Source organism: Miniopterus natalensis, chromosome 6 (assembly GCF_054644295.1).
Source record: "Miniopterus natalensis isolate mMinNat1 chromosome 6, mMinNat1.hap1, whole genome shotgun sequence".
Taxonomy (NCBI): domain Eukaryota; kingdom Metazoa; phylum Chordata; class Mammalia; order Chiroptera; family Miniopteridae; genus Miniopterus; species Miniopterus natalensis.
The window spans coordinates 44071388-44094525 of record NC_142086.1 but is presented as its reverse complement, the minus strand read 5'-3'; the positions used below and the strand labels follow the sequence as shown (position 1 = coordinate 44094525).

Genomic DNA, 23138 nt, shown 5'->3' with positions numbered 1-23138 from the left:
TGGTGTGTTTCCTTCATCTTATCCCCATAAGTATCTATGTATGTGTCACTTACATCTGTATGATGCTTGTGCTACACACAATATAAAGTTTTTTATCCTGCTTTGCTCATTAACATTATAACACTTTCATGCTAGTACATGGTATTTATAAGCACCATTTCCAACAGCTGCATAATCTCATCAAGTGGATCTGACAATAATTGATCATTCCCAGATTATTTGACATTTAGATTTACTTCTCATTTTCCTATTTCATATATTTCATATAAAAAGTGGAAACATCTTTACACTCAAAGCTTTTCCCACATGTAGGGATTATGCCTTAGGATAGGTATCCAGAAGTGAAACACCAGGTCAAAAGGTATAAACATTTTTAAGCTCTTGATAAATATATTTTGAGGATGGTTCCTTTTTACTCACCAAGACCTGCCTGACCCAAGTGTACTCCCAGGAAGAAGCAACAAGCAAATAGTTCCCAGGACCCTACAGTTTATAAATTATACGCCTTCTTCCTGTAGTGGTGACAGTGAGAAGGGTTTGAGTGAGGGACAGGACTACACATGGCTGAAGTTAATGCCCAAGCCAGAGCTTAGCCCAGGTTATATTTTGCCCAAAACATCATTTCTTGACTTGGTTCATCTTTGGGGCTCCTTAAAACATATATTCTAGACTACTATTTACTTTGGTGCCTCTATTCTCCAACAAAAAGTGACAGTCTAATCTTTGAGGCAAGAAATAAAAACGACAAATGAGGAAAATGAAGAAATAATTGATACCTGTGAGCACAGCCAATGGTAGTACAATTTGGGAGGCCTGAACTATGTGACAGTGTAATGTAGTGACCACCTGTCCTTTAGGTTCTTTTGATTCCAAATTGTCCTACTCTTCAGGAGCTGCCTAGTCCATAATTGGAAAAGCTAACAAAAACTTACGGGATGGAGGTTTTGGACTTTCCTGTGGTTTGGTGCAAAATCCATTTATTCTCTTCAAATCAGAGTTTCTGGTAAGCCTCAGAGATGAGGAAGCCTCACTTTCACATAACCTGAAACAATTTCCTACAAAAGAGAGAAAAATGTTTCAGAGAAAGAAAAGCTGTTGTCCCCAAAAGAGAAATGACTGTCAGGTATATATTTCATTTAACAAAATTAACTCATTTAGAAAATCAACACATTACTCCCTATATAAGATACATAAACTATGTTTAGGGGTGCCATGCTTGGTGTCGTTTTAAAATATACATGTGTTGCTGACTAGAAAATTAGGGATTTACAACATAACATTTATCAGCTATAAGTTTTATAAAAGTACTTCTCACAGGTCTTATCATAACAATAATGGTTCTGGTAGAAATATTATGTATTATGGCACCCGGCTGTTTAGGTAAAGATTAGCAACCTCCCAGACATGATAAGCCAAGATGCCAAGATGCCAAGTTGCCAGTACTATTGGGGCCAACTCTGGGTAGGGCACTGCAATGGCAAGGGGCTCTGGAAAGCTTTGTTCCTTCCAAGTCATAATTTGCCAATTAACAATCAACTTTAGCCCTGGCTGGTGTGTGCGGGAGGCAACCAGTTAATGTGTCTCTCTCACATTGAAACAAACTGAATTGTTATTTGATCATAATGTGATGATAACAAGGAATAATTTTTTAGTAATACCAGTGGTATTCTAGACAGGATTTTGAAGTTATTGTTTCAAGATGCATACTGAAGTATTTATGGAAGAACTGATATGTTTGGGATTTGCTTTAAAATAATTATGTAGGGAGTAAGGAGTGGGTGGGGTTCAAATTAAACAATATTTATTGGCCATGTATTGATATTGTTGAAACAGGGTGGTAAATATATGGAGATTTTTAATACTTCTCTGCAGATGCCTAGAATTTAGATTTAAAAAATTACCAATCTAGCTGGTGGGGCGTGGCTCAACGGTTGAGCATCGACCTAGGATCCAAGAGATCGAGGTTCGATTCCCAGTCAGGGCACATCCCTGGGTTGCGGGCTGGATCCCCAGTAGGGGGTGTGAAGGAAGCAGCCGATCAATGACTCTCTCATCATTGATGTTTCAACTCTCTCTCTCCTTCTCCTTCTCTCTCTGAAACCAATAAAGATATATTAAAAAAAAAATTTACCAATCTACATATTTATATATAATACAGTTTTATATATTTATATGTTTGTGTGTATAGTTTGTCTTTTTAAAAATATCTTTATTGATTTCAGAGAGGGGGAGGGGAGGGGGAGAGAGATAGAAACATCAATGATGAAAGAGTCATTGATTGGCTGCCTCCTGCATCCCCCCTACTGGGGGTCAAGCCTGGAACTGGGACATATGCCCCGACCCGGAATCGAACCTCAATCTCCCTGGGCTGTGTGAGTAGTTTTAAAATTACACATAACTCATGACTACATCCAAAGTTGATTTTTAAAATTGATTTCAGAGAGAAGAAGGGACAGAGGGACGGGGGGGGGGGGGAAGAGACATGAGAAACATCCATCAGTTGCCTCCCACATGAGGATCAAACCCACAACTCGGGTGTGTGTCCTGATCTGGAACTGAACCCGCCACCTTCTCATGTACAGATGACATTCGAACTAACTGAGCCACACCAGCCAGGGCTAAAGTTGATTTTTTTGTTTTGTTGTTGTTGTTAATTCTCACCCAAGGATATTTTTTTCCATGGATTTTTATAGAGAGTGGAAGGGATGGGGGAAAGAGAGAGAGGTGAGTTCAAAAGATATACAGGGACAAATGAGAATGACAATACGACATATCAAAACTTCTGGGATGAAAGCAGTAATAAGAGGGAAGTTGTATAACTGCAGGCCAATCTCACGAAATGAGAGAAATCCCAAGTTAACAACCTAACATTACATCTTAAAGAACTGGAAAAAAAACAAAAGGAACCCAAAGTCAGCAGAAGGAAGAATATAATAAAAAATAGAGCTGAATTAAATGAAAGAGAACAAAAACACTATACAAAAAATTAATACAACAAAGAGCTGGTTCTTTGAAAAGATTAATAAAATTGTCAAACTCTGGCCAGGCTCACTAAGGAAAGAAGAGAAAAGACATATAAACAAAATCAGAAATGAAATAGAAGTCACCACAGACATCACAGATATATAAAAGATCATACTAGAATATTATGAAAGACTATATGCCACCAAATTCAATAACCTAGAAGAAATGGATAAGTTCCTAGAAATATATAATCTTCCTAGACTGAATCATGAACAAATGGAAAATCTAAATAGACTGATAAACAGGAATCAAAATCATCATCAAAAACCTCCCAAAAAAATAAAAGTCCAGGACCAGGCTGGTTTCACTAGTGAATTACACCAAACATTCAAAGAAGATCTGATACCTATCCTTTTCATTCTTCCAAAAAATTGAAGAAGCAATACTTCCTAAAACATTTTATGAGGCCAACATAACTCTGATACCAAAACCTGGCAAGGCCCAGCTGGTGTGGTTCAGCGGTTGAACATCGACCTATGACCCAGGAGATCAAGGCTTGATTCCTGGTCAGGGCACAAGCCTGGGTTGCGGGCTCGATCCCAGGTAGGGGATGTGCAGGAGGCAGCTAATCAATGACTCATTGATGTTTCTATCTCTCTCTGCCTCTCCCTTCCTCTTTCTGAAATCAATAAAAATATATTTAAAAAAAAACAAACCTGGCAAGGATAACACTAAAAAAGGAAACTACAGACCAATATCTCTAATGAATATGGATGCAAAAGCCCTAAACAAAACACTAGCAAACTGAATACAACAATACATCAAAAAAATAATACATCACGATCAGGGGGTTCATTACAGGGGAACAAAGGTGATTCAGTGTATGAAAATTGATCAATATAATACACCACATTAACAAAACAAAGGATAAAAATAATGTGATCTTATCAATACATGCAAAAAAGCATTTGCTAAGATACATCCATTTATGATCAAAACACTCAATAAAAGGGTATAGAAGGAAAGTACTTCAACATAATAAAGGCCACATACAACAAACCCTCAGCCAATATCATAATCAATGGTGAAAAACTGAAATATTTTCCTCTAAAATCAGGAAGAAGACAAGGATGCCCACTCTCACAACTCTTATTCAACATAGTTCTGGAAGCCCTAGCCAGAGCAATCAGGCAAACTAAAGGAATAAAAGTCATCCAAATTGGGAATGAAGAAGTAAAAGTATCACTTTTTGTAGCTGACGTGATTCTGTATATAGAAAACCCTAAAAGCTCTACCAAAAATAAAAAAATTTTAGAAATAATAAAATACAGTAAACTTGCAGAATACACATCAATGTACAAAAATCTGCTTTCCTATATACTAACAATGAAACTCAGAAAAAGAAATGAAAAAACAATTCCTTTTGCAACTGCAACCAAAAAAATAAAATACCTAGGAATAAACTTAACAAAGGACCTATATACTGAAAACTACAAAACACTATTAAAAGAGATTGAAAAGATACAATTAAATGGAAACATATACCATATTCATGGATTGGAAGAATCAACATAGTTAAAATGGTCATACTACCCAAAGCAATATACAGATTTAATGCAATCCCCATCAAAATTCCAGTGTCATTTTTTAAAGAAACAGAAAAAGTCACCAGATTTGTATGGAACCACAAAAGACCCCAAATAGCCAAAGCAATCCTGAGAAAAAAGAACAAAGCTTGAGGTATCACACTATCTGACTTCAAAGTATACTCCAAAGCTACGATAATCAAAACAGCATGGTATTGGCAGAACAGACACACAAACCAAAGGAACAGAATTGACAGCCCAGAAGTAAAACCACTGGTATATGAGCAAATAATTTTTGACAAGGGAGCCAAAAACACACAATGGAGAAAAGAAAGCTTGTGCAATAAATGGTGCTGGCAAAATTGGAAAGCCCCATGCAAAAGAATGAAACTAGATTACAGTCGGTCCCCTTGTATAAGAGTTAATTCAAAAGGGATCAAAGACCTACATACATGTAAGATTAGAAACAATAAAGTACATAGAAGAAAACAGGTACTAAACTTAGGAACCTTGGTTGTAGAGAACATTTTATGAACTTGAGACCCCAAAGGCAATGGAAGTAAAGGCAAAAATAAATGGATGGGATTATATCAAACTAAAAAGCTTCTGCACAGCAAAAGAAACTGACAACAAAACAAAAAGGCAGCCAACAGAATGGGAGATGTTATTTGCAAACAACAGATAAAAGTTCCTTATCTGACATATGATTACATATATTTTCTCCCATTTCATGGGTTGTCTTTTCACTATCTTGATGATGTCCTTTAAGTACAGAAGTTTCTAATTTTGATGAAGTCCGATTTCTTTTTCATTGCTTGAGCTTTGGTGTCATATGCATGGTCACAAAGGTTTACTCCTATGTTATCTTCTAAGAATGTTAGTTTTAGCCTTAACATCTAGGATTGTGATTATTTTCTTTTTACCCTATTTATCTTTAAATATATATTTATTTATTTCACTTTTTAAAAATTTTTTAATTTTTAAAATTTTATTTTTGTTTAAAATATTACAGATGTCCCTTTTTCTCCCCAATGACCCGTTCCACCCCGTCCCTTCCCCCTCCCCAGTCCCTCTCCCCACCATTGTCCATGTCCTTGGGTTGTGCATATATGCATATAAATTCTTTGGTTACTCTCTCCCCCTCCACCCACCCACCCTCCTCTATCCCTCTGACATTTGTCAGTCTCATCTATGCTTCCATGTCATTGAATCTATTCTGTTCATCAGTTTATTAAGTTAAATATATATATATTTATTGATTTGAGAGAGAAACATTGATTTGTTGTTCTCCTTATTTATGCATTCATTGATTGCTTCTTGTATGTGCCCTGACTGGGCATCGAACCCACAACCTTGGTGTATTGGGACAACGCTCTAACCAACTGAGCTATCCAGCCAGGGAAGGATTGTGATTCATTTTGAGTTAATATTGGTACATTGTGTGTGGAAGGGAGGGATCCAACTGCATTCTTTTGCATGTCACTATCCAGTTCTCCCAGCATAATTTGTTGAAAAGGCTACCCCTTGGATTGTTTTGGCACAATACAGAAAATCAATTGTCCAAAAATGTGAGGCTTTATTTCTGACTCTCAGTTCTATTCCACTGATCCATATTCCCTTGTGTTCTTTGTTGTGTTTTGCCACAGAAGTCTATGTTCTGTGTTAGTTTGGTGGTCAGCCAATAACTGAACAGAGACTTCTTTAAATGCATTCCACCAATAGGTTTGCCAGCCTTTGCTGAAGGACTGTGTGTGTGTTGGGCCATGCTCCAGGGTAAGGGCTGTGGGGCAGGGGAGCTGTTGGCACTGAATTAGCTCTGGGTCTTATAACAAAACAAAAAAAGAAAAAGCAAGCAACCCCCTAAGTAGGGGTTTCTAGGGAACTGCCAGACAGGTCAAATAGTAACAGTTCTCTGGGGCTGGGGGCTGCGGGCATTGCAAATACATTCTGCCTTCTTCAGTTCCTGCTAAACTGCTGGTTTCCATAGCTACTGTGATGGCAGGTCTATTAGTTTTCAAGGCTGCTGTAAAGCTGAAAGGAGATAGGAATCAGTTAAACTCCACCAGGCTTGCTGTTCTTACCATGATTAAGTCATTTTTCTTGGAAAAATGCTACTCATATTGCCACAACCTCTGGTTATTTTCTAGAGGTCTGCAAAAATAGATTTTAAGAATTTTTGGCAATGTTTTCATTTTATGTAAGAGTGGAGTTTCAGAGGTCCTTACTCTAACACACCAGAAGCTAGAACCTCTATTTGTGTAAAGATTTGTGGTTACCTGTATTCTGATTTCTTTCATAAAAGGCCTCATATATTCTAGTTTTCTAGGTCTGTAACCCAAGAAAGCTTTGCCTGGGTCTCAGTAACCACACCATCAGTGCCACCTAGTGGCAGCAGGTATACACTACAACAAGCTTGCTTGTTTCCTCATTTTATTTTTTTATTATTATTTTTTATAAAGAGAACATTTAATATGTAATGGTTGAGAAGCTTTCAGACATAAGTGACAACAATCAATAAATGCAATAAGTCCAAATAAACTCAAGCATGATTTCAAAGAAAAGATGTTTTAAAAAATTGGCCACACATTTAGTTAAGTACTAATAAATATCAGAAAGCAATACCGTAAAGCACCAGAAAGTAAGCATAAATAAACCTCAAAGAATTGACAGCATATAGATTATGAAGTCTTATCACTATGCAATTTAGTTAGGTGTTAAAAGCAAAGAGATATCAGCTAAATATTTTGAATTTATATGCATATATGCACAACCCAAGGACACGGACAATGGTGGGGAGAAGGACTGGGGACGGGGAAGGGACGGGGTGGAATGGGTCATTGGGGAGAAAAAGGGACATCTGTAATATTTTAAACAAAAATAAAATTAAAAAAAAAAAAAAGAGTACAACTGAAAGCACTGAAGCATTATGGCAGGGATGGGCAATGAGTTATTATTGTCTGCAGAATGGCAGAAACTTTTACCACACTTTGCAACTAATTTTTCAGAATTCAAATAGAATATAAAGGGAGTTATAATAAAAATAGCTGGCTGTGGGCCTGTCATTGTCACTGACACCTTGTGAGAGACTCTAGATACTAGCTAGAGGAATTTAATGAAGGGCTTCATTGTTCCATTTTATGTTTTGTTGAGGGTTTATTTATTTTTTTCCTAATTTCTTAGATCAAATACTTACCTCATTAATCTAGTCTTTATTACTAAAGTATGCATTGAAGGTAATCTTTTCCAATTACTTTTGTGATTGTTTTGTGTGTTTTTTACGTAGGAGTTTATTGGAAGATATTGGAAGATTATTGCTTAATTTCAAAATGTTTCCTCATTTTAAATGTGGTTAATGTCTTTATTTCACCAGGGCTGATTTGAAGATTAAACGGAAAAAAATGTTATAGCATTTGGCAAGATGCTTGAAACACAGCAGGCACTCACAAATGTTGTTTGTTTTTTGAAACACTACTTAAAACATTAATCTTCAAAACATTTCCAGAGCACTTTTTCTGACCAAGATAATTATGCAGTTACCAGGGCATGAGAAGATTCTATGAAGCTCTTCAAAAGTCTTTTATGGCTGTCAGGATTAGAACAAAATTATTTAGTGGTGTGTTCTCAAACTTGACTGTGCATGAGAACCACCTGAATGGCTAGTTAAAACAAATCACTGAACACACCCACCTCTGGTTTCAGAATCAACAGTTCTGAGGTGGAGGTTGGGGGTTTGCATTTCTAACAAGTTTCTAGGTGAAGCTGCTACTTCTGGTTTGGAGCTACACTTTGAGAGCCACTGTATTTTTTTAAAACAAATTGTGGTAAAATATACATAACACAAAATTTACCATTTTAACCATTTTTAAATGTACAGTTGTGTGGTATTAAGGACATTCACACCTATTTACTATCGGTCACATAAATGCACATTTGGAGATACTCAACAAATAATAATTGAGTACCTACCATGTGTCAGGCATTGTTCCAGGCAATACACAAAAACAGATAAAAATCTATGCCAGCAGAACTTACATTCTACTGGAGAAAAATATACAGTTGATAGTAAGTGCCAGAGAGAAAACATAAACAGAGGGGACATGAAGTGTTTGTGTGCTTGGAATGGAGCATGTGTGTGAAATTTGAGATAGGCGAGTCAGGGAAGTTCTCTGATAATGCCACTTTTGAGGAAGTGAGGAAGCTGGCTATACATATCTTTCTGAAGATATCAGAATGCTAGTCCAAATAGAAACAATAGTAAGTGCAAAGGCACTAGAGTGGTACTGGAAGAGTGAATAATGTGAAGAAAAGCAGGATCTGAGATCATAGAGGTACCTGAGGTGGAGGTGGAGGTGGGGGTAGGGACCTGAAGTCATGAGGGATTTATCTAGATCAGAAAATTCCTCCCAACTTTTTCTTACTACAACTTCATATTGGATGCCAATAATTTTTACCTCTCTAAGGTATAAATGCTGATTAAAACATATACAAATATGATCTTATTATACATATTAGCAATAATAGACCAATGTAAGAAAATAATTTAAAAAAATGACCATTAAAAAATGAAGTACTTGATGTGATCTCAGTTTTTACTTTGCAATTACAAAAAAAATGAAAGCATACAAGTTTTAGTATCATTATTAAGGCCTTCATTTTCTTTTTTTTTTAAATACATCTTTATTGATTTCAGAGAGAGCAAAGGAGAGGGAGAGAGAGAGACAGAAACATCAATGATGAGAGAGTCACTGATTGAGCCCACAACCCGGGCATGTGCCCTGACCGGGAATCGAAACCCGATCGCCTGGATCCCAGGTCGCGAAGCTCAACCGCTGAGCCACGCCCGGCCGGGCGGCCTTCATTTTCTATCTCAAGGAGATAGAAATTTTTGCCCCAGAAATCCAAGCCAAAAATTTTCCATCATCTGGTGGAGCACAATTAAAAGCAAACATACAGCTCCGCCAGTGTGGCTTAGTGGTTGAGTGTCGACCTATGATCCAGATCAAGGTTCGATTCCCAGGCAGGGCACATGCCCAGGTTTCAGGCTCGATTCCCAGTGGGGGGCATGCAGGAGGCAGCCGATCAATGACTCTCATCATTGATGTTTCTATCTATTTCTCTCCCTCTTCCTTCCTCTCCCCAAATCAATAAAGACATATACATCTTTTCAATTAAAAAAAAAAAAGCAAACATACAAATTAAAAAGAAAGCAGCCCTTTAGCCCTCTGGTTGAACTTGGAGCCTGTCCCTGGCTGACAGTTCTGCATCCCCAGGGCCTTAGCAGGAAGTCAAGATGAAGCCTCACAGCTGCCTCTAAGGCCCTGACTGGCAAATGGCTGGTTAATGTTAAGAGTAGAGGTTCTCACCCTGGCTGGGTAGCTTAGTTGATTAGAGTGTGTTCCCAATACGCCAAGGTTGCAGGTTGAATCTCTGGTCAGGGCACACACAAGAAGCAACCAATGAATGCATAAATGAGTGAAACAACAAATCAATGTTTCTCTCTCTCTCTTCCTTCCTCTCTTTCTCAATTTTTAAAAATTAAAAAAAAAAAAAAAAAAAAAAGAGTAGAGGTTCTTAAACTTTAGTGTGCAAACTACCCAAAAGACTTGTAATCTAGATTATTAGACCCCATTTCCAGTTTCTGATTTAGTGAGTATGGGTGGAGCCTGAAAATTTGCGCTTCTTACAATTTCCCAAGTGATATTCATATTGTTGGTCCTGGGGCTCACAATTTGAAAAACAGTGCCTTAGAGGTATTGTTGCTAGCTGGACACTGTTATGGCTCAGCTGGGATGAGGCTGGTTCAAGTACTGGCTTCTACCCTGTTGTCCCCTCCTTTCCATACAAAGTCTTTCCAATCTCATGACGGACAGTACAGAGAGGTGGGGATGTCTTTTTTCTCAGAATCTTTTGAGACCCTCATGGAGAGAAGCATCAATGATGTGTCCTGGAACACGACCAATCTCTGGGAATCAGTGATGATAATTGAAGGTTCAATGAATGCTAGATGACAAAGAGGCTTTTAGAAGATTATCTAAGTGTTTCCTAACCTTTGTCAGGATCAGTTGTCAGGTGGGTTGCAAGTATGTTGCTAGCTATGAAGTCTGCCAATGATTTGCTTAAAAATAAAATAATGAGCCCTGGCCAGTGTGGCTCAGTTGATGGGCGTCATCCTGTGCACAGAAAGGTCATGGGTTTAATTCCCAGTCAGGACACATACCTAGGTTGCAGGTTTGATCCCCATTTGGGGAGTGTATGGTCGATGTTTTTTCTCACACTGGTGTTTTTTTTCTCTATCTCTCCCCACCCATTCCTCCTTCTCTAGAATAAAAAATAAATAAATAAATAAATAATCAACCACGATGCTGGAGGAATCCCAGGATGGAATGCAGAATTTGACAAGCGTCTCTAACTGTATTAGAAATGTATGAAATAACCTAACCTTATAACCTTCAAGGTGGGGAAAAAGGGAGCTGACCTAAGTAACTTTGGAGAACATCATTTTGACTGGAAACTTAAGACTAAAGACAAAAAGAGCTATACATAAACACTGTACTCTAACTGGCAGATTTTTTTTTTTTTTACATGAGCATGGGTTAACAATTCTAAAACTATTTTACAAGTATACTAGGGTTGAACAAATAAGTAAACAAATGCTGGATAATGAGCCAGGTTTCTCACTGTCACAGAAAGAAGTTCCAAAAGCAAGGGTGGAAAGCTAGAAGAAACCCTATAGTGCCAGATGAGAGCCAGAGACCACTATACGTACTATTTTAGCTTTATATACTTACATGTTATATATATTGTTTATATGTTTGTAAATTATAGAAAGATGACATAAGATAGATAGGACAGGTACAGGCATAATTATGTGTGTACACATGACTTAGCATACATGTATTTCCCAGCTCTGCACACTGGGTGGGCCTGGAATTAATGACATTTCAGTAGCAACAGACACACTCAGTGCCCAGATCTTGGTTTCTAATACCAATATCCAATAAAGGGAACTGGAGCTCCTTGGAGAAAAACAGCTGATTCTAGGCAGGGGCAGAGAAAATACAAGATGAATCTGGAACATCCTGTAGCGCCAGAAAGAAAAAAAGTGTTCAAAAAACTAAGGGATAGGGGCACATAAAGGGACACAGGAGCTGATCTGTTACAGCCTACACTGGAATAATTTGAGCAACAAAATAAATAATGTAGCAATAGATTATAACCTAAGGTATAACATATATGAGTCCATACTGATATAAATAATGACTGGATGAATGAATAAATGGGGGAAAAGGGACAAATCTTCCTTAAAGAAAAATCCCAAATAGATGCAGATACTCTTCCCTCCTGGGTTCCTTTTTCCTGGAGTATGGGCTGGACTTGGTGACTTGCTTCTAAAGAACAGAGTATGGAAAGGAAAAAATAGTGACTTTACATGGAAGAAACAAACTGGCTAAAATCACCAGTCATAAATCATGTGGATATTGTGTACTGCCTAATATAATGTGATGGGGACACTTTACCTCTGTGCTATTTATTCTTCCCCCTAACCAATAACCCTAGTCTCATCATGAGAAAGCATCAAACAAACCCAAATTGAGAGACAGGCTACAAAATATCTGATTGGTGTTCTTCAAAACTATCAAGATCATGGAAATCAAAGCATGTGACTCTGTCACAGACTAGAAGAGAACAAGGAGACATGACAACTAAGTGCAATGTGATATCCTGGACTGAATCCTGAAACAGAAAATGGACAAGAGAATAACTGGTGAGAACGAAATTTTATGTTATTGCTATAAAAATGTCACTCACTCACTTGCACTCCAGTATGCTTTTGGAATGGGAGAGAAAAAGAAAGAAATAGGGTACAGTAGGAAACGTGCCCAATTCAGAGTAGACCAAAGATCCACAGGTGAAGGTCACCTTGGTACCCTTGGCAGAAATGAAATGAGAAAATTACACATAATACTATATATCTTGTCACATCTTGTTATTCTCAAGTGTGGTTGACATGACCTGGGATCCTTTTAGAAATGCAGGCTCTCAGCTCCCACCTAGACCTACAAAATTTTCAATGAGATATCCAAATGATTCATATGAACATTAAAATTTGAGAATAAAGACACCCATATTCATTCAACAGCTGCTGAGTTCTTACTGTGTGCCAGACACATGGAAACCAATACAACATTCTACAAGGTCTAGGCCAGTACTATTTAGCCTCAGCTGGGAGCATCACAGAAACACAAATTCTCAGACCCCCACACCAAACCTTCAGAATCTTCTGAGGTGGGTCCTAAAAAATGCTTTTACAAGCCCTCCAAGTGATGCTTAGGCATACTAAAGTTGGAGATGCACTGCAGCAGAAAATTGGATTTCAAACTTTGCATATTGGAATCACCAGAATGAAATCCCAATTTCTGAGAGCAGGACCTCGACATCAATCTTTTAAAAAAGATTCTCTAAGTGATTCTAACGTGCTGCCATGTTTGAGAATTGCTGCTCTTTAACACAACCAGCTAGAGTCCTGTTGAACATAAGCTTCATGAACGGCCAGAGTATATCTGCAGAGCTTAATACTACGTCTCCCCTTTGTAACAGTTAACTTACTGACCAGAAGCTCAACTTTACTTCGAACCTGTGCATATCAATAATATGTAACTCATTACACTGGAAGTTTGGAATCTCTGTGAAGTATGTCCAGCTTTCAGATTTTACAGAGCTCGCAGTCTCTAATACACTACTCAGTCCTTAATGATATGCAGTGTGAACTGGCCTACAGTTGTCTTTCCCTGTGGAAAAGGCTTTATTTCACATCCCTCCTCCACAGCAGCTGGAAGCCCCTCACAGGTAAACACAGCCACTATCTTATGATTTCACAGTGAATGACCAGAGCTCACAGAGCTGATCCTACCGCAGTGACATGACCGTTTGCCCAACCCCCTCATTCTCTTTTCCTAATGCTCCAGTAGCTGCTACCATGACCTCCACCGGGAGAAGCTTGTTTCTGGGGCAATGATGTTCCGTTTTTCATGTCTCATGGAAAGATTTTCTAATATAAATACTTATAGTACTCATGATGGTCCACAAATGCCCATTTAATCCTTTTAGAATTGAAATAGGGTATGGCTATTCCTAAAACGTTTCCTGTGATAAGAAAGGGCAAGTCTGAGGAAGTTTTTTGTGTGAATCAGTCCATTTTAAGTCTCAGGAAGAAAAAGCTACATGTATGCCTATCCTGAGTATAGCACAGTTAATATACATACCCTATCTCATCAACACTGTATTTTATAATTACAATGAATTGTATGTCAAATGTTTGTAGCTGCTCTAATTGACCTAGTAGAAAGAAGAATTACTAAGTTAGGGTAATTCTCTCATTTAGAGAGAGAGAGAGAGATGTGAGAGAGAAACATCCAATGACTGCCTCCCGCACTACCCTCCGACCGGGAATTGAACCCACAACCTAGGTATGTGCCCCAACCAGGAATCAAACTCACAACCTTTTGGTGTACGAGACAACACTGTGGCCAACTGAGTCACCTGCAGGGCCACCCAGAGAACTTTCGGAATACAGAACCACTGACGTAATTCCCACATTAGAGGCAAAGCTGGACTGCACTAAAGAGCAATCACAACAAAACAAATGAACAAGACTGAAAATGTATATATACACACTTTGAATAATGATTAATTCCAATAGGTTAAATCTGAAAAGAAATAAAGACCTATTGAGCTATCAGCTGTTAAAGTGTGCAGGGACACCCTGTATTAACTTGCTTTGAGCTTTCCAATGATCAGACCCGAATGGTTTGATTTCTCCTGTCTACAACTATTCTGACAAGGAATGGATTTTGTCTGACTTCAAATCTGATTTGCTTGCTCTTGTATGTGACATAAACTCCTGGATCTGCCTGCCAGGCTACCATCACAGCCTAATCCTGCCTTGTTAAGAGTCCGGGCTGAAGTTCGAGGACTCAGAATCTAAGTGATGACACTGGCCCAGCTCACTGGCTCTGGGTGTTGTGACTACCCATGCTCCCCCACAGGAAGAGTAGTCCTTTTGTCTGCTACGCCCTCAAAAGGAGAGAAACAGGAAAAATAGCTTTGAGCAGGAAAACAACAATAACAATGATATTTCTGGAAGATAAGTCCTAGTGCAGAATGTAGGACATGCCTGGGGGGCGGAAGGGGGGGGTAGTAGGGGTGGGAAGACATAAACATGGAACCTCCCTTCAGATGGTGTCACAACATTGTATTCAAGTGGGGTGTGTAAGGAAAATGGATAGCTATAGGTCCTAATGGAAAGGGTCCTAACACACTGAAAAATACTGGGGAGGAAAAACTGGCGAGACAGATTGACATAATAAGTTTTTGTGGACTGGCTAGATCCCTAATCACCATCTGTAACATTGGTTCTATGGGAAAAATCTTTTAGAGTTGGAAAAAACACATATTTATAAATAAATCTTTGGCATCTGTCCAGTTTTTAATTTGGGGGAAAACTATGGAAAAAAGTCTTGCACTTCTACGTATCTGGTGGCCAAACTTCAGTGAGATAGGGCCACTCACTGGTGATTTTTTTCCCCCCATCAATATTCCAGCCCACTTCCAACAGGGGCTGTTTCAAACTCTTGGCCTTGGCTGTTGACCTAAATCAGCTTTGTGACATAAACAGATTCCCTATTTCTCCATCTGTTTTCTCAGCCTTCCCTGCAGTCTCAGGAGAACACAAGTCTTTCACTCTGAAATAATGAACCCTTTCATCTGTGATCCCTTTTACCAAGGGACGCTGTACTAAACTTATACCTCATCACCTCTAGATCCTTCCTTTCCACTGTCCTTTTAATGCCAAACCTTGTCTCTGCACTCTTAAAAAAATAAACTTGAAATCATAAAAGTTAACACTTACCCATTACAGAAAATTTGGAGCTAAAAAATAAATAAATAAAAGTACCCATAATCAAACTATTCAGGAATAACAACTTAGTGTATTTCTTCCCAGACTTTTTCCTATGCTTACATATAACATATACGTTAAACTTTTTTTTAGTTGATTTGAGAGAGAGCTCGATTTTTTATTCATGAATTCATTGGTTGATTCTTGTATGTGCCCTGGCCAGGGATCGAACCCACAACCTTGGCGTATTGGGATTATGCTCCAATCAACTAAGCTACCTGGCCAAGGCCATATACATTTTTTATAATCACATAATAAATACTCTATCTTACTTATGTCACAAATACTTTTCCTAGATATTAATTAAAAATATTTTTGATTAGCTGTGTAACATCCAACGCACAGATACAACCTGAATTCAGTCATTCCCTATGGCTGGATTTGTCTCCCATTTTTACTATTACAAATAATGTCTCAGCAAACAGTTTTCTCCATAAATCTCTGACAGTATTTCTGATTATTTTCTTATAATCATGGTAATAGAGGGCTAAAGGATATGAGGGTTAAAGGATATGAACCTTTGCCTGGCTGGCATGGCTCAGTGGTAGAGCATCGACTTATGAACCAGGAGTCGCGGTTTGATTCCTTGTCAGGGAACATGCCCGGGTTGCGGGCCGGGTCCCCTAGTAGCGGGTGTGCAGGAGGCCGTTGACCAATGACACTCATCATTGATGTTTCTATCTGTCTCTCCCTCTCCCTTCCTCTATCTGAAATCAATAAAAATATATATATTTTTAAAAAGGATATGAACCCTTTTAAGATTCTTTATGTACAACAAACCACTTCTCAGAAAGGCTGACTCGGTTTACACTTCTCTGAATAGTTGATGAGAATTCCCATTTCATCACACCACAGTGGCACTGAGAGTATACTATTTTGGACAAAACATTTACTTGTTCTTAACAGCTTCTATAAATAAAGTAATAATCTGCTTCCTTTCATAGCTTAAATGACTGAATAAGTGGCATGTATCCACTACCTTGACCTCACCACCCACATATTGTACTACATTGTTTCTTCTCCCACTCATTTTACTAAAATTGTACTAATAACATCATTGATCTTCCTAATCATATATTTTTTAGATTCTCATCATTAGCTCATCTGACTCCACTCTTCCCATCTTTGTGGCCATTTGACTCTACTAATCTTATCCTTCTACAAGGACTCAGTCCCTCCTGACATTCTACACCGTTTTCTATGACCTCCATGATCTACCTTCTTTGACGTCCTCTTTGCCACTTTGTTATTTACATTACGTGAGGACTCTAAGGTTCAGCCTTTGCCTCTATCCGGTACTCCTCTCAGGGAGGACTTCTCCATTCTGTTTTAATAATCAGCTCCACAATGATGACTCCCATATATTTCCCTAACTTTACCCCTCCTTTGTCCTCAGGTCTATGACTGAGAGGTCCCATCCTTACCTATAACTCAATGCCACCCACTCAATAATGCACCATCCTCTCTGCCAAACCCCTTCCCAACTTTCTTATTTTTGACGACAGGGCAACACTCTTTCAGTCCTCCATACTCAAAAACGTCAAATCTTTGAGTATTTCCTTTGAGCAGACAAAGACAAGTGTATGTCTCAATCATACTAGTAATTTCTTCAAAACACTTCCCAGATATATTCGTCTTGAGTCATTTCCATCATCACCTCACACATGGATTACTATACTATCTTCATAGGTAGCAGCTATTTGTATTATATGTAACAGCCATGTTAATTTTTAAAAATATTTAACAGTTTCTGCTCAAAGGCTTCCTTTTTGTCCAAACTCATCTGATCCACAACCTTCAAATGGCCACACCTTATCTTCTATTACCTCCTGACCGATCATCCCAGATCATCCTTTCTCCTTACTGCCCTTTCGCCCCCCATACCCTCTCCAGACTCATTACCACCCCTGCCTGTGCTCATGTAACTCTCCCATCCCTTGTTTCAATGGAGCCTTCAGTAGATAATCATAACCTACACTACTTTTCCTTTCTCTGAATTTTTAAACCCAGTGGAATGCTAGCTCTTGGGAGGGGAGTAGCAGAGAAAGGCCCTCATTTATAGTGTTTGCCAATAACCCTCACCATGGCAGACTTCAAGCTATCAATGTAACATCACTGATTGTGAAATTGGGAAGAGATGTGCACAAAGCCACTAGGAACTGGCTCCAGGACACCACAGAACTGAAAACCTGTTGTAATAAAAAACTTTATATTGCCATGTAAAAGCCCTCCAAGTGTACTATATAAGTATGTTTGTTCATTACAATAAACTTCAACCCAAGGAGTGGCAATCCACTCATTTTCTTTTCCTCCCTCCCTCCTTTCCTTCCCTCTCTCTCTCTTTAAATCCTCACCCAAAGATATATATTTTTTCCCATTGTTTTTCAGAGAGAGAGAGAGAGAGAGAGAGAGAGAGAGAGAGAAACATCGATGTGAGAGAGACACATTGATTGGTTGCCTCCCGAGCCCCAACCAGGGCCAGGGACAAGCCTGCAACCCAGGTACATGCCCTTGGCTGGAATCGACCTGAGACCCTTCAGTCCGAGGGCTCTAACCACTGAGTCAAACCGGTCAGAGCAGCCCACCCATTTTAGAGCTTTCATAGCGTACAGGGCACAAAGTGTGTACTTAATAAAAACCTGTTGGCAAGACCTGGAGGGGGAGAGAGGCAAAGCCAAACACTGGAGCAGTAGAAATGGGCATGTACTCATTTAAGGTTGGTTAGCAAGAACAAACAAACAAACAAAATAAATGTAGTGGAAATAAAATCAGAATGGGAGCCAGGAGATTTTGGTTATGGACCACCTTTGTACTCATGTGACCCCTGGCAAGTCAATTTCTTTCTTGAGCCTTAAGTTTCTTCATCTTTAAAATTAGGGGCATGGACTACAGTACTTCTATGATACCTCTTGATTCTAATGCTCTGTGATGTGGGCTGAACTGACAAGGAGGTTGCCATGGTCCACTGAATTGGTATAAAAGTGATAATAAATTCATTTTAAAATCCACTGATAAGTCGAAGGAGTTTAGGGCAGTAAAACTTTCTGAAAGTGTGAAGAAAGGTTCTTATAAGGCCCTTCCATTCCTTTGACTTAATAATTATTCTGTAGAAAGACACAATGTCCTGAAGGTTATATCTGTTTTCTTCTACTTTCAGAAAAGAGGTGAGATAACTCGCCTTGTATCTGCAGTGATACTTCCTAGTCTATCTCATCCAAAAAAATATCTATTGCCTGTCTACTATGAGGTGGACACTGGTAAGTGCTGACGATTTAGTAAAAACACCACAGATCCAGTCTTTACCTTCATGAAACCCACACTAGTGTGGGTCAGTAGCTATTTAGTTCCAAATCATCTGTATCAATGCTTTTAAAGTTAAAGAATACAAATTGATCTGAGTAACTGATGCAAGCTATGGACCCTCTCTCCATAAACAGGTATATAAGCATAAAAATGTGAATATGATTATATATTATATATATTACAATTTCAGATGTTCATAGGACTTCACATCTGTAAAGTGGTCCAAATATTGCAAGTTAACCCTGACCTACATCTACAAAACAATAAACAAATTCAAACTCATAAAAGCCCATATTCTGTTTGCTAAGGGAGCATAGCAAAGATTTTTGACAGAAACAATTAAAAATAAAAAGCCATCATTTAAATTATTAAGCTTTGGCTATTTGAAATTTCACTCACCTAAAGTATCTTATTCCAAGTAATATTCTGGATAAGTGAGGTATACAGTGGTCCCTTGATACCTGAGCGGTATTGGTTCCAGGACCCACTCAGATACCAAAATTCAAGGATGCTCAAGTCTCTTATATAAAATAGCATAATATTTGCATATAACCTATGCACATCTTCCCCAATGCTTTTAGTAGCCTTTAGAATACTTATAATACCTAATACATTGTAAATACTATGCAAATAGCTATTCTGCATTATTTAGGAAATAATGACAAGAAAAAGTGTACAAGTTCACTACAGATGCCACCATCATAGACCTAATTAGACAGTAGACATCAGCAACAAGGTACCATGTGTTTTTGTGGACTTTGTTTTTTTGAGTATTTTTGATTGGTGCTTGGTTGAATCTGTGGGTAGTAGGAGGACAGACCTCTACATTACTTGGTTCAGGATGCTTGTCACATCAGCTTTCTTACTTGAAAATCCAATTGCATATGGATATGTGCTTCCCTTTCATAAGTAAATCTGCATTTCATGACTCTCATTGCACATGAGACCCAATTAGCCATGACAAATACATAAACACACTTCAAGGAGGCAACTTGAACAAGGGCAAAGAGCACTAGCTCCAGAATTAGAGGGCAGGCTCATCTCCTGGCTCTAACATTGTGAAGGGAAGTGATCTTGGACAAATCGTTTAACCTTTTGACCTATGTTTCTTCATTTGTAAAATGGAGATGGGATGATAAGACTTACATAAGAAGGCTACAGTGAGAAATCAGTCAAAGTAAAATAATATATGTGAATGTATTTAGCTATAAAACGGGCAAAAGTTGGTGAGCAAGTTATTTGGACTTGCTCACAAAGCATCGGGCATTCATAGAAGATCACTTGGAAAGAGCTGCTTATAGAACATCTTCAGTGGATCTATCTGGAGTAAAATTGTTCTTAAATTGCTCAAGCAATTTTTTCTTCTTCTTTAAAACTGGGGAGAACGCAAACGCAGTCCTCCACTACCACAAATTATGCAGTGGAGTTTCCCACATTTGAGAAAATTGCAGGGGTAAGCACATCCAGAGTGCAAAACCACCTTCCTGATTATGGTATCTCCCCTGCCAGGTAAATATGGAATTTTGTTTTGATTGAGTGCCCAACAGTGAAGTTCTTAAACATCAAAAGTCTGCTGAGAGGCTTTGGAATCTTTATAATGCATAAATATATTCTCAAGGCAAGAAGATGAACTACTTATAAACACTCCCTTAGTTCCTATGTAGTCAAAGTCCCTTTTACTCACTATATTTTAGCTTTTTTACAGAGCAACAATTCTTTCATTTACAGTGCTGAAAAGCTTTGTAACAGTTAAAAGGGATGTACAGTAGCCCTGCCTTTTCGAGGGGGATACATTCCAAAACCCCCGGTGGATGCCTGAAACAAGGAATAGTACCAAACCCTGCATATACTACATTTTTTCCTATACATATGAACACTTTACAGTTTCTCTTTGGCATATCCGAATTGCCAGCATCACTACTCTTGTGCTCTGGAGCCATTATTTAGTAAAATAAGGGTTACTTGAACTCAAGCACTGCGATACCACAACAGTCAATCTAATAACCAAGACAGCTACTAAATGACTAGCAAGCTGGCAGTGTATACAGAGAAGATGAAGGAATGGTTCATGCCCAGGGGTGAGATGGAGCGGGAAGGTGCAAGATTTCATCATATTACTCAGAACGGCCTGAAACTTCAAATGTATAGGTTCTTTATTTCTGGAATTTCCCATTTAACACCTTGCTGACCAGCTATTTCAAACCAGAACTCGCCCGTGTGGCCAGCTACTTTGGTCAGTAAGGTGTTTAAAACTACTTAAATTAGTGTAAGTGCAGACACGAGTTATCTCCTGACCCGTCAGCAAGGTGTATTTACAGACCACAATTGACCATGGGTAACAAACTGTGGGAAGCAAAACCGCAGATAAGGGGTGGGGGACACTACAGTATACAAAAGATTTTAGCCAAATTAGTTGAACAAAACTGAACAAATCAATAAAATCAATCTCTTTTAGTGGAGGGGGTATTTGTTTTCAAGTAAATAATATTCTCCAATTTGAGACATGTTTTCTAGTCCATGCTCCACTGGAATGCAAAATAAACTATGTACGTAAAGAATAACTTTTTTTACATTACTTAATTTACAATGTACACATATTATTTCCAAAGCCAAGTTTAAGGTGATTCTTCCTTTAGAATTTAAATTAAATGTCTTTTTAGTAATTTGGTACCAAGGAATAAAAGATAAATCATTGAGCCTTATCAAAAGTTATTAAGGTGACCAAGAGTGATTTGCACTGGTGCCAAGAAAAGAGCCAAGAGGTAAATGCTAATTTCTTAGTCCCTAATCAGGAAAAGCTCTGCTGGTTCCCAAGAAGGCAAATTAGGCTCTGAATCCAAATACTCATTATATAAATGTCTACTAGGAAAACAAACTGCAGAGCCTGCATTTATATAACACTTGACGAAATTCAAAGCACTTAATTGTAGAACTGTTTAAAAGAAATGCATCCCCCATTTTAAGGAAACAACTGTGAGACCTTTAAATCCTTTGCCTAATCAGACACTAAAATGGTAGGAAACTCCAGACTATAGGTTTTCTCGGACAGCAGAGATAAACTCCAGATGGGGGGCCAGGGGGGACTCAAGTAGAGTAACGGAGAGAAGGGAGAGGTTACGGTGTAAAGCTGCTGAACTATGAATCACGCAATGAGGGAATTCTAGGGATGGAGGGTGAACTAAGAGCCGAGCTCCGAGGAGGCTGGTGATGGGAGGGGGTTAGAGGCGGGGGAGCAAGGGCTCCTAAAGTTGGTGGGAGCTGTGTGGACGGAGAGCCAGGCGCGAGTGTCAATCCGGGCCAGCCCGCGCGCCTGCTCAGCAGTTGCTCGCTTATACTTGCTCGCTCCCATTATCACCACCATGCAGGGAGAATTCCGAGCAACTTGAGGGAAGTGCGTGATGGCACCAACCACCTACCAGGCCTGGGAAAGCTGCAGGAGTCCTCCAACCCCAGGGGCTAGGCTTCCCGCCCTCCCTCAGCCCGTCCCGCGTCTCACCCGCCGCCAGGCGCAGGCCGCGGAGGCTCCCCATGGCCACCTACTCCGCCGACCAGCAAGGCGCCTCGGGGGAGGCGATGACGCGGGAGCACGCAAAGTCACTGAGTGCGGTTCGGGGAAGGACGCGGGCGGCGAAGGAGGGGGTGGGGCTGTGGGACGTGAGGGTGGAGCGAGCGGGTCGTGCGTGACGCACTGGACGTATGGGCGGGGCTTACGGGCGTGACTTAGGTGATGTGTGGGACGTGCGTGACGCGCAGAATGTGCGAGTGGCGCGTCCTGCGCTTCCGTCTTGGCGCAGGGTCGTCCGCGCGTCCTTAAAATGTTCTTGTAGAGTATGGGCGCAATGGGCGTTTGCAGTATTATTCTTTGCGTTTAAGAAAGTAGTCGTTTAAAGTAGTGGTGTGCTCAGTGTAGAACTTTGGCGAACTGCAGACTCCTGAAGTCACACTGCCTAGGTGAATCAGTATTTCAGTACACTGTCCTAACAGTGTTTTCAACGAGTATGATCCTTTATCAAAAACACGTAGCTGGGGCCCAGGGGCCCCCATCCCTTCTTGGCTTTGGGAGTATCTCTTAGGCTAATTGAGACATTAGTATGTATATTTCCTATTTCTTTTTACCGATTTTTATAAAACTAAACATTTGCACACCTAACACCTTTTCAACCCTCATGCACCCACGCTGCCAGAAATGTCTTGGCACTTCTTAGTGGTCCCAAATTCTTAACAAACGAAGACCCCTCAGCTCTAGGGACGGGAGCTAGATAATAGAGTGGGAGGGTTAAGAAAAACCACTTCTCCAGGTTTCCTCCTCGATCGGCCTGGTTGGTGCG

At 39.3% G+C, this 23138-nt stretch overlaps 1 protein-coding gene and 1 pseudogene across 1 annotated transcript in view; both read right to left on the bottom strand.

Annotated features, from left to right (window-relative positions):
* Positions 1-22425, bottom strand: part of FAM162A (family with sequence similarity 162 member A) — a 30289-nt gene extending 7864 nt beyond the window's left edge. Inside the window, exons 1-2 of the mRNA XM_016199930.2 lie at positions 22307-22425; positions 933-1055 (exon numbers count right to left, since the gene is read on the bottom strand). Of these exons, the coding sequence (XP_016055416.1) occupies positions 933-1055; positions 22307-22340 (157 nt within the window). The 5' untranslated portion in view covers positions 22341-22425. The remainder of the gene's footprint in view (positions 1-932; positions 1056-22306) is intronic.
* LOC148092892 (U1 spliceosomal RNA) lies at positions 20186-20327 on the bottom strand (annotated as a pseudogene).
* Positions 22426-23138: the final 713 nt, after the last annotated feature.